This window comes from Sinohyriopsis cumingii, chromosome 15 (genome assembly GCF_028554795.1).
Source record: "Sinohyriopsis cumingii isolate HCF-2022 chromosome 15, ASM2855479v2, whole genome shotgun sequence".
Lineage (NCBI taxonomy): Eukaryota > Metazoa > Mollusca > Bivalvia > Unionida > Unionidae > Sinohyriopsis > Sinohyriopsis cumingii.
The window spans coordinates 73,304,855-73,317,880 of record NC_142975.1 but is presented as its reverse complement, the minus strand read 5'-3'; the positions used below and the strand labels follow the sequence as shown (position 1 = coordinate 73,317,880).

Sequence of the window (13,026 nt, the reverse complement as noted above, 5' to 3'; positions counted from 1 at the left end):
AATTGGTGTGACATCCAGAAGTCGTTTTAGAAACCTATTACCACATGAACAGCTCAAAAATCTAAATGTTCGTTGTGAAGTATATATATATATATATATATATATATATATATATATATATATATATATATATATATATATATATATATATATCAGAAAAGAAGACAACATATGCTGTAGATATATTGATTTAAAAATAAATATAATGAATCTGAAAAATGTAACATGCCAGTTTAATTGTTCCGTTTTTTGTTATACCTAAAGGAAATACAATAAAATGTACATAATAGCAGAAACGAAATTAGAGAACAAGACATACAAGGTATATCAAAATTATACATTTTATTGTGATAAAAGTAGAAAACTGCTATCAACTGAAAGCAAACAATTATAATAGTTATGCTAAGACACAAAGCTATGATATCTTGATTTAGGAGAAAAATCTACAAAATATATTTTCAATTTAGAACAATGTCTAATCTGGTTGAATAATTAGGAAAGGATTTACTAATATAAAAGATTATTAAGTCAACAAAAGATTTGTTACAAAAATTGTATGAAGAATACGTGTTAGTTTATAATAAATTTATGAAGAAAAATTAGAATCCAATGAGTGTAGATGAAATAAACATGTCATTTTATTATCTTGGTTATAAAGAAAAAAAGCAGTAAAGTAAAATTTTGAAAAATATAAAAGCTAAGGGTTTATTGGTTTTACATATTTGTTAAAAGTAAATATTTGTTTTAAAGATGTTGAAATATTTGATATTAATTAATTATGGACATTGTGTGTGTTCTTCTCAATTACCATTTAACAAGGTACTGTTACTCGTATAACCAAACTAAACAAATCTCAATATTAAAAACAATAACGACGAAAGAATTCATTGTTATAAGTAATGTATAAAACGGCATTCCATTGTACTGCCAATAGAACCAACAGAGTTTTATTTTACCCCAATTCCATATTTACAGATAGATGCCATGTATCTACAAATGTTATAAGAACAAATCTCATAGTGATTTTTGCGACCATGACTATCCATATATCACGTCCATATAACCCACGTGGATGCGTCTTTACAGAATAAGTAATGTACTATTGCGGGCACAAGTTGGGACAAACAAACTTGCCCAAGTTGAATTCTAAACATATTACAAAAACTCAATCGTCAAAAATTATTTATGTCATCAACTAGCTGAAAACACTTTTAAAGATACATAGGTTTATACACATCACTGAGTACAAAAATCCAAATGATATGTACAAGTACCGCAAATTTGGCAACAAACAGAAATGTATTATGTGCAACCTGCTTTCTTCAAACTTTGTCAAACACCCCGGATTAACACCTATTGAGTCCAACATAATAATGTAATCGCAAATGAAAGCTCCTGTACTAACCAATCAGTTCATAAACTATTCCACAAAAAGATTTCCCTGTAGCATATCATTACTAAAGTAATAACAACATTTGCCATATTTCCAGGACAGAAAACTATAAACTACCAAGAAAATGTTGCGTTTGAGGGTTTTTTATTACATGGTGGTAATTTTACAACCAGTATTGATTGAAACACGAGTATGTCACATAAGTTCGTGAGTTATATATATATGATAGCAAAACAGACCCCTAATTTTCCATGAATAGTTCAACACATATAAATCTTACTACAGTCATTATACACTTCGTCAGAGCTGTATGCCCAGTATCGTATCATTTGTTACCATCTAACCTTTCAAAATTAGAATTGATGAATTGAAAAATTATCGTTACAGATCATTATTAATTACTTATTGTTATTTTCATTGATATCCCTCAATTAAATGTGGTAATACAGGAATGATATCAAATGTGTTTATATTTCCATTTTCTCCTGAGTAGAGCTCGTGTACTAATAGGCGACAGATCACCCCACTAGCGTCATTAACATATTTGTATTAATGCGCTGTGTTGACATACAATAGCACGCTCATGGTGCAACACTTATAACACGTAACAAATATAACTGGTTTTTGTTTTCTCGGCATAGTCTCGTGGGAAGACATACAATGTGATCCCTTGATTGGGATATCCTTGTCTCTATATGTAAACCCCACCATAGATTATATTAATGTCAGATTTTAAGTTAGATTGGGATGATGAAACATCTACAATGTTAGGGGTATATTTTTCAAGTCAGGTTTATGAAGTTGGAAAAATGAATTCAGAAGAAATGCTGCAAAAATAGAATCATTACTTAGCAGTTCGAAAATGAGGAAAATACTTTACCTTATCTAATCCAATCTCTTATTACAAGACTATAAAATATGTTTCTAGATTTAATAGGAATTCTAGTTCGAATAAATTGAAGAGAAGTGTTATGTTTCAAATACGTGAATAGTGAATATCAAAGAATTTGATAGAACATTAAAAATATTCCGGTTAATAAAAGTGATACAAAGTGCAAACAAGTGGATTTCTGTCTCACATTTATTGTTTTTGCAATTTTTAGTACTGGATCAAATAGCAATAATCTCTTTATCAGATCACGGTATAGTAAATTTAAGAAATATGTTTTAAAAGTATGAAGATAAAAGAAGTAATTGTATCTTGTAGACTGGAGAAATACATTATTCACTGCTGCGGTATAATATGTACATGGCTGCTTTTGCGTAATTAATGCAAGATACAAATATTGTTTCAAAAATTAGTACGGAAGAAGTGCTCAGAATGCTTTTGATATATTAGCTAGTGATGCTAAGTTTCTATTTTGTTTCTTCTATAAAGTGAAAATAATATATATAGAAAGGCAACATTTTAACATTAGACAGAACTTTGACAGCAGAGAACCCTATATCTAAATATATTTATAAAATATTGTACATTTAAATCCAAGTGTTTGCTTCTTGAATCTTATCACAGAAATTGTATGTGTCAATTTCATGTTTTCAGTAGTTCTCATTTAATTTGCCTGTCGAAACTAGACAACAGAAGTGCCTATGTCATGCATTTGTTTGTTTTAATGTCGTTTATGTTTCTCAGATTGTCACTTTCCTATTACTTAATTGTATTTGTTTGATTATTTGAATCTGATTGAGTAATTTATTTGTTTTTCTCAAATATTATGTCATTTTATATTTACTTTGTCTAAAATCTGGAAACAAAAATTAATTGGAAGAAACAATATTTTACTTTCGGATATAGTAATACACAAACTAATCATTCAGTATGTTTAATATTTCTCGCCATTTCAGAATTAGTCTTGTTGAAGATTATGATATCTTTGCTATAAGCAAATAAAATATATCATGTTTGTTATAAGAAAATAAAATCTAAAAAATGTTATGATATCTTTGACATAAATATAATTTCTATTTGTAATCCTGGTAATTGATTTCTTGCACATTCAGTTTTATCATTTTTGTCTCACATCCTTGTCGGTCCCATTAAGCAGAGTTAGCTGTGTTCAGTTTGCAGATCTGAAACCAGAAAATCCTATCACTGAAATGAAAGAAAGCATACAAGTTAAAAGTTGTACACATGGGTAATAATATAATATGCAAACGTTTTCAGATCCTCTATAGGCTATATTGATGAATTTGTTTAACGTAAACTACATAATATCGGTTCGATTCCAAAGAAATAAAATGTATATCGTTATTAGTTCGAATGAAATTTTTTTTGTGAAAGAGAAAAATATAATGGCATTTGTTGGTTGTAAGTCCGATACGATATCATCTGTCGCTTGATTTATCTGCAATAGTGAACACTCTTTAATTTAAACAAATTCATAAAAATTCAAAAAGCAACGCATTTGTTGCGGTATTATCTTTAATAAAAGAACAAATTCTGCCAGCACAGCTGACAAGCGGTTTCTGGTGAACTTTGAAACACTCAAGCCATTTTTTGAAGGAAGCTGCTGCATTATTGAACGACGAAAGCTTTTTCTCCCTTAATATAATATATAATAAAAACAAGAATCACGAGGTGTCATATATATATATATATATATATATATATATATATATATATATATATATATATATATATATATATATATATAACTTTTATAATGTAAGGATATATATGCCAACATGGCAAAATCTAATTATAAACATTTCTTTCAAATTGTTTGAATATATATATATATATATATATATATATATATATATATATATATATATATATATATATATATATATATATATATATAAACGTATGTATGTTCAAGGTAAGAAGCAGACACTGATTGGCATTATTTATACACATTTACTTTAATAGGGATAGGCGGAAGTAATATAGTTAGCATTTTGATAAAATGAAAAGTCTACACATTAAAAGCAGATATTTACCACAGTCGTCTATCCAGATATTGGTAATTTGTGTACACACAAACCTTGATTTCGAATTTGTTAAGTTTGATTAAAAAACAAAACCGAATCCCTTTGTGGAGGTGTTGCTTAAATTGTTTATGATTCAGCTTATAAATTAGTCTCAGGTGCGACCGGAACAAAGTTTAAGTTATATCAACAGGACAATTTTCTAATTTGCAAAACAACTCATGTTCATTGTGCAAGGTTTTTACAGAGATCCCCGACAAAGATGTCTATAACATATATGCCTACAGTGTATTCAAAGCTTTTTTAATCCATATGTTTGACATGTATATTACACCAAGAATGATATTAGAATTCCATGGTGTAGACAAAGTTCCGAGGAATCAAATCTCTTTAAGAATCTGATTGATATACAGTACAAGCTGGGCAGAGATAGAAACAGACAGAGAGACATATAGACAGAGGTATTTACTCATAATAATTATCATGAACGCTGGTAACTCCATGAAGAACGTATCCATCTGGAATGCTGTATTCAAGTGGGTTGTCATACTGGTTGAGTTGGTTGGTGGTATAGCAACCTGTGAGTGAATATTCTGTAGAAAGAGAACAATTAACCCTATGTGTTATCGATGTTCGAGTACTCTGATATCGTAACATCATTGCAGAAATATTCCAAATTACATGATTTACTTGCACATCTTTGGTCAATCATCAGCTTATTTAATGCATGTGTTTATAGAACGAATGGACACATTTAAATTCTAGTAATACTCTTTTATATTATACTAATTGGTGACTGTGAATTTAATAAAATATTATAATCATTTTACTTTGAGTTGAGTACGGCATTTCATGCAAAATATGTCACTGGTATTTCTTTAAAAAATGTATAAATTAGGAATAAGCGGTGAAATATTCATTTTTACGCTAATATTTTATGAATTATTTCAGTGTTCAATAAATGTAAAGAAAAGAGAAGTAATGTCACCAATATTGCTTCTTGTTTGCTTTTAGATGACATAGATTCCTCCTCTCCGAAAATGTCGATAGAGCATTGTTCGCAGGTTGCATTAATATATACCTACTATTAATTTCTGAGGATGTGGCTTCATTATCAGATACCCCTAACTGATGTACAAAATCAGTTCGATAGGGAAAGAATTACAGTGATAAATTGTCTCTCAAGGTAAATACATAAAACATAAACAAAAAAAATAGCTTTTTTAGAAAAGGAAGGAAACAGCAGAGGGATGGAAAATAATAATATGAGACTCTTGGATTAGAAATTGTTAATTTTAAATACTTGAGAATTATGTTTAATTTCAATGGTGCATATAGTATAGTTGAATATTCCCGTTCAATACAAACACATAATTTTTCACCCAAAATGTTACTTGAAGTATTTGGTGCCTAATTTAGTTCTACAATGAATTACGCAATTTAGATATGGGGTTTTGTTGCCTCCAATAATTGAAGAAGGTGCACCTTACCTTTATGAAAATTATATTACAGGTTAGCATAAAGACAAGTACAGTTGCACTAGTCAGTATATGAAGAACATAGGAGATTGCCATCGTGCTAAATGAGATTGGTCTATGATGAACGTGGAAAATGGCCATTGTGCTAGCTGAAATTGGTTTATGAAAAATATGGGAGATGAACATTGTACTATATTAGAATGGTCTATGATGAACGCGGAAGAGGGACATTGTGCTAGATGAGATTGGTATATGATGGAAATGGAAGAAGGAGATGCCACTGTATAAGATGAGATTGGTATATGATAAACATGGGAGATGGCCATTTTACTAGATGAGATTGGTAAATGATAAGCTTGGGAGAAGGCAGTTGCACTTGAGGAGGTTGGCATAGGATGATTGTGGGAGATGGTCATTGTACTAGATGAGATTGGTATATGATGAAAATGGAAGAAAACCATTGTAATAGATGAGATTGGTATATGATGAACGTGAGAGATATCCATTGTACCAGTATACGCGTATGAAACTCCCTATGTCACGTCTGTAAGACCTTGTCCGATGGACCGCGCATAATGTTATCGATGGTAGGTGTTCGGCATCAATTAGACAAAGGCGTACAGAAAGCCTCATGTTCTAAGCCTAGTGCACGTATAGCTGCCATACTCTGTTATGTTCAAATTCATATTTGTATAGCATCAACATTTTCCAATCATTTTTCATGAAACGTTTAGTTACTACTCGGTAGAAAAAGTAACAATTTATGTACAAAAACAAGGATATGCATTTCAGTGATGTTCTTTCCTAATAATTATGTGTGGCCATCACAACTCTGACGCAGGTCAGTTTGGTTCATTCTAATGCTTTTGCTGTTTCATAAACTTATTTTGTATCGAATATAGATCACCAGCTACAAGTGACTGACGTGTAATAGTTGCAGATCGAGGAAAAGTTAAGCATGTTACTTGAACAATATGTCCATGTGCAAAGCGTGTAGTCCATTTGATTCCTACGAAAGTCCATTTTGAAAAATATATATTTGTATTAGAAAATTGAACTAATAGACTAATAGGTCAAGTCTACTTCTCTTAACAACAATTTTCGTCTTCATCGACATTGCTTTGTACTATGGCTACAAGGGGAAATGTGTGCATGCTGCGTGCTCTATGTGGGATTTATAGTGGGGATCATTTCAAAGGTAATTTGGAATACTTAACATACATAATTATGAAAACAGTTTTTTAAAATAATCCCTTGTAGCATAATGCACTTTTGTATTTGTGTGTTAAAATCAATGTTTTACATCAAAGTGGATACTTGATATTGAAGAAATAGAAACCATTTTCCAAGTTAAAGTTTCTGCAAAGAGTCTATTTGTCTTCAGTATGGCCAATGTACTGTCCGTACTGCATGACGAGTTCATGAATAAGGTGACACGTTTTTAACGCCGATCATTTCTAAATCCAGAAAAGTAAACAACGGTATTTGTATGCATTTGCATGAGATCAGCATTAGCATTTCTGGGAAGCTGACTCGTCCCACGCTTACAGGGATCATGTTTTTAAAACGTAGGCAATCATGACAATAACTATTCAGTTAATGTATGAAAAAACGATACATGATTTGTGTATTTGCTTGCAACTATGAGACCAACAATTTTTTTAAAAGAAATTGTATATACAGTGAGAAAAGTGGAGAAACCGGCTATAGCACTTACCCAGTGTAGTTAGATGTGCACATAATATGATAGTACAGACCCTTAATTACCATATGAATAGTCAACTTTTGGTGCGTTTGCTTTACCCGTAATGAGAACCTAAGTTATCTATGTGTATTTAACAAATGTTGAGGCCATACTTTTCGCTTGTTGCTTTCTGATTATTTAATCCTCAAGCATCTAAGTTATATGATTTCTTTTACATAGTAACAGAGTTATTGAATTTTAAAGTCTTACGTCTCAGAGAACATGTGAGAAATAGCCACATTTTACTGCATGCCCAAAATTTAAATAAAATTGTAAAATTATATTCCATGTTCTAATATCAGTTAATCAAATATTGTACCTATTAGCAATTACGATAATGTAATATATTTACTACTGCGGTTATAATTAATAATTTATGTATAGTTTCTTCAGTGTCAATTTGAAGTCATGTGGGCATAGGGTGATAGCAAACGTGTGAAGATACACCTCAAGATATCTTGATTCGGATAGTTTATAATAAATGTCACTTGATTTAATCACTTTGTCCACAGGATTATTTTGTCTTTGTTTTCTAGGTTTTAAGTTGGTTCTTGCAGTCGAAATAAGTGAGTTTTGAGAGCACTCTTGAATGGAATCAATGTATCTTTGTGTCTAAGTTCAGTGGGCAATTCATTCCACGTTGCTGGGCCCTGGAATGCAAAAGAACGCTGTCCATATGACTTTGTTTTCATTGTGGGAATAATGAGTATACGACTGTCAGAAGAGGAGCGTAAGTATCTTGCTGGTGTTTACACATGGGTGACGTCGGATTGGTATGTTGGACTGGAGTCCGTCAGTGAAACGTAGCACAGAGAACAAATTTTGTGTTTGATTCTGAATTGAATGGATTGAAAGTGAAGGGTACAGAGCAGCGGGGAGGTGTGCTCTGATCGTGGTACTCTTAAGTATGATCCGAGCAGCTGTGTTTTGAAGTTTTTGAAGTTTTTGGAATATATATTGAGATGAACCAGACAGAACTGAGTTACAATAGCCCAGTTTTGAAAGTATTAATGAACACACAAGTGTTTTAATGGCATCAACTGAAAGATATTTGCTAATTGAGCTGATGCCTCTCAGCTCAAGATATGCAGCCTTGCATATGTTCATGAGATGTTGGTGCAATGTGAGAGTACTGTCCAGAGTAACACCTAGGTTTCGTACTGATTGTGTAAATTTAATGTTGGTGTTGCTGATATTTATTGTCTGGGGTAAAGGATGTGAATGAGAAAGTCTTTGTGTTGTGATCAGAATGGCCTCAGTTTTATCATCACTTTATTTAAAAAAAAGAAAATGATCTGCTTGACTTTTGTTTGTATGTCCTGCAGAAAATGCGCCTCACCTTGCGTTTCCCTGTGGTATTTTTGTTATGTATCTATTACATTTTTGTTTCTGTTATGCTGCTTCTAAATCAAGTGCGCAGGTCTGTCTGATGATGACATACTTACGGATGAACGTCCCATATATGGCAGGTTCATTCACATGCACTTTCTGGATGCTATTTCCCTCCAAGACAGGAAAACATAGGCAAGGTAGGATGTAACCAGTTATTTAATTAATTACCTGAAGATGAGCAACAATAAAAATCCCAACGTCTGTCTTCATAAAAGTTGTCGTGAACACTTTTGATGCCTTGAATAATTCCATACTGCCCACATTGGAATATAGCAGGTTGGTCGTAGTGGTTGACATAGCCTGAAAAATATTTTCGTTCACTACCATATTCAAGTATTCATGAGAATATTTTTAACAGTGTTGTTAGAAAGAAAACTTTATAACTCATTATTTTTTCCTATCGAAAGAGAGTTTTAAGGATTTCCTTTAACCACTATAAAAATACTTACTATAGTAGTCACAATAAAAATTGACAAAGGCGGGAATTAAGAAAACCTGATTAAATTACTTTTGTGATGCTCGGAGTCATAACCAATTAATCATCGATTTTGATCGATTGGAAATATTTTCTAAATATTTTCATGGATAATGTCGTATTTTGCATGATTCGTAACAGTTAAGTCCCTGGTATCCTGGAACGTAGAACGGTTTACTGGTACACTTATAGTGCAACATATGTGTAGTGCTTTATTTGTACTATAAAACGAAAAAAAATATTTATTTGGAACTTTGTATTCACATATTTATCTTGTCCTGGGAGGTCTCCGCGCAACAAATATACCAGTTCATAAAAGACTGCTATACTTCCTTATATTCGATCTGGAAAATCATAATCGAGTTATTGATTCATCGACTTTTCCGACCAGGCTTCAAATAGTTTCATTAATCGTCCCATCACTATTCCTTTTACATCGGCAGCACAATAAATTATGTTAGGCGAAGATGTAAGTGTATTAGACAATGACGATACAAATTTCATCACGATAAATTGCAGCCACCCATTAGAGTTCTATAATAGTTACAACCTGGCTATAACATGCACGTAAACAGGGAAGGAAAGAAACTCAGCAAGGTTGACAAAAGATGGACTAAACTTTGGGGAGCTTCTGCAGAAAAACTTAGTCGATACTTACCTAGTTTTGCTGAGATTGAATACAATTAGAATACAATTAGAAAGGAAGCAAAACAAATACAAGTTGGCAATTTACCATACTCTCTCACTCAAAATTGCTTTATAATGTAAGGATATATATATATATATATATATATATATATATATATATATATATATATATATATATATATATATGCCAACATTTAAGATATTTTCGTAAAATCTAATTATAAACATTTCTTTCCAATTGGTTGAAGATATATATGTAAATATATATATATATATATATATATATATATATATATATATATATATATATATATATATATATGAGAGTTGGAAATAAGATTGTTGCTGGGAGCAGCTTAGCATAACTGTATCTGATAACAATGCAATGATCAATGAGTTCCTAAATATTTCATAGGTTAAGAGAGGGGCTTCACACAAGGTATCATTCTGAGACTTATTACCTGTAACAAAAGCAAAGAATTTGCAAGTAAAATGATAATTTTATCAATGAAACGACAATTTGCAATAATGCGTATTTTGGTTGTGTAGACCTCGTGTGGTTGAATGCATGCAAGATCATTTAAAAATATTTGGAAGAAAATACATATATGTCCAATTTTCACATTTTAAATTTTAATTTTAATCTCATATTGGAATAACTGCTCTTTTGAATAATTTCCCGACCAGTTCGTTGACATATGCTTTTAAATTATATGATACATCCATATATCCATGCATTTCCTTTTCATTGGCCCATCAAGTCTTCCATCCACTCCAAAGCTAACTAGTTAGGAAGCCAGTTGGATGGAGCACATACAAAACATACATATATTCATACGCACATAAATACAAACATGCATAATGTTACAGAAAGAAATTATACATTCATGCAAACAATAATGAAAGAAAAGCATAAAAGCATGCCAACGAAAAAGTGAAAAGCGTTTTGCGTAGATGAAAAAAGTTCTAATTTCATTTTCAGATCCTTACCACTCCAGCTGCAACGCGATGGTTGACCCGACATGAAGAGCACACTGGTCCTATCACATCTAAACTCCCATATTCTATCTTCGTAATAATTATTGTGATTACTTTTCACAGAGGTCAACAATTCGGGCTCTGCGCAGGTGAAATTGAACTGCGCGTCATACTGTGTGGTAAACTGACGATAACCTATACATGACCCAGCCAAAGTCAAAATAAACACTAATGTAATTTGAGTATTCATTTCCTGAAAAAAACACAAGAAAAAAACAATTAATTTAGGTATTCATTTCCTGAAGAAAAACAAAACAAGTCAAAACAATAAAAAAAAACAATTTAAACGAATTCTAAATCCTATTTTGTCACACTTTGTTTTAGATTTAAAGATTCCTCGCAATTTCACACTTTAAGATTTGGAATTGTGGACTAATTACAATATTGTTCTAGGAGGACTCGGGTCAGAGTTATTACTTCCAGATCAGTACCCACGAATGTAACACAAGTCAATTTGTAGTGCCACATTTTGTTAGGTATACGGGAGTATGATCAATCAGAAGTGTGGCCTCTTCGTTATTTGGAATATTTCCTGATTTAAAACAAGGTTTTATTCTTCTATTTTCACCATTGCAAATTTCAGTTAAAATAATTGCATGTAAAAACACAATAAGTACCCTTTCGTTTGTAGAACTTTGTAAAGCTGTGCTACCCTGGTGTCAAAACACCAATACACCACTTCAGTACTAACATCATGGGTTACTAACTTTGACTAGCTTATTCAGATGTTATCAAATATCGGGTGTTACCTATTATCAACAGATCCTGGTTTAATTACTTCACAATGAAATTTTAAAAAAAATGAAGACATGTAGGAACTAGTTTTAATTTAATTTAAATTCAAATATTTTAATAAAAACACGTATCATATAGTACAATTGATACTCTCATGACAGTTTGAGATGTTTAATTTCTACTGATTTCCAGATTTATATGTCTAATTACTGTTTATTTCAATCTTTTATCACATTTAATAAATTCACAATTAAACGGTAAGTTTTGTGCATGATTGACAGTCGGTCGTTTGAACTTCCGTGTTTGTTTCTAATATAAAAGTGTCAGATACAAGCCTGTAACTATTATATGCAGGGAACAAATTTATTGAGTCTTTGCAGTAGTATTTAATATAGGATTAAATGATCATGGTTGGGTATTTATCGAAGTGTAAATTTTACCGAATCACTCACAAAGCAATTAAAGTCATTGAAACCTTATAATTCTAACTTACTTTCTTTCTGTCATCATATGAGTATATATCATATGAGTATATTTCATTAACAAAGTGTTCACTTTTAGGTAGCTCGAGGTTTTCTTTCATTATCCTCTTCACTGTGATAGAATACATAGGCCCATCTTCGTTACCCAAGAGTGGTCGATTTTTATGTAGTAATAGGATAGAGTGTCAGAACGGGTCATGCCAGTTAACTAATCAGCTTGTTATGATCCTTTTTAATTTACAAGAAAATAATTGATGCTGTTTAAACCAGGTTATTCCTGTTTTTAAGTATACGCTTGCATATGCCAGGTGTTGTTATAGCTTTCGTTGTTCTTGCTTTCTGCTCATTTCGATGTTTCGAAAGCAAACTCATGCCCGTATCTAGTGAGATCCCTTGCTCGTCACATGACCCCAACTTTTACATAATAAATATAATATTTTTTTTAAAAAATATGATATTAGTTTGATCAAATTTTCATTATTTTAAGTTTATTATATAAATTAGAATAATATTGAATTATTATTCAATAATTGTACCAGGGGACATAACTCAAATTTCAATCTTTAAATTAACATAAGTTAAAGAACATAACACGTTTTGCATTTACTAATTTACTACTTTCAAATAAATTGAAAAAATTAAAAATGTGAAATTGAAATATAATGCACAATGTTCAAAATTTTGCCAGGTCAAAATATATTATACAGAAT

The 13,026-nt window shown here is 31.2% G+C and overlaps 1 protein-coding gene across 4 annotated transcripts in view; it reads right to left on the bottom strand.

Moving 5' to 3' along the window:
• Window positions 1–217: 217 nt before the first annotated feature.
• The window catches only part of LOC149782067 (dermatopontin-like), a 35,100-nt gene continuing 22,291 nt past the window's right edge, over window positions 218–13,026 (bottom strand). For 3 of the 4 annotated variants that reach the window (XM_089933498.1, XM_089933497.1, XM_089933496.1), the window contains exons 2-5: window positions 11,052–11,292; window positions 9,107–9,238; window positions 4,794–4,917; window positions 218–3,485 (exon numbers count right to left, since the gene is read on the bottom strand). In XM_089933498.1, coding sequence (XP_089789624.1) covers window positions 3,431–3,485; window positions 4,794–4,917; window positions 9,107–9,238; window positions 11,052–11,289 — 549 coding nt within the window. In that variant the 5' untranslated portion in view covers window positions 11,290–11,292 and the 3' untranslated portion in view covers window positions 218–3,430. The remainder of the gene's footprint in view (window positions 3,486–4,793; window positions 4,918–9,106; window positions 9,239–11,051; window positions 11,293–13,026) is intronic. The other variant, XM_089933499.1, reaches the window with a different exon arrangement.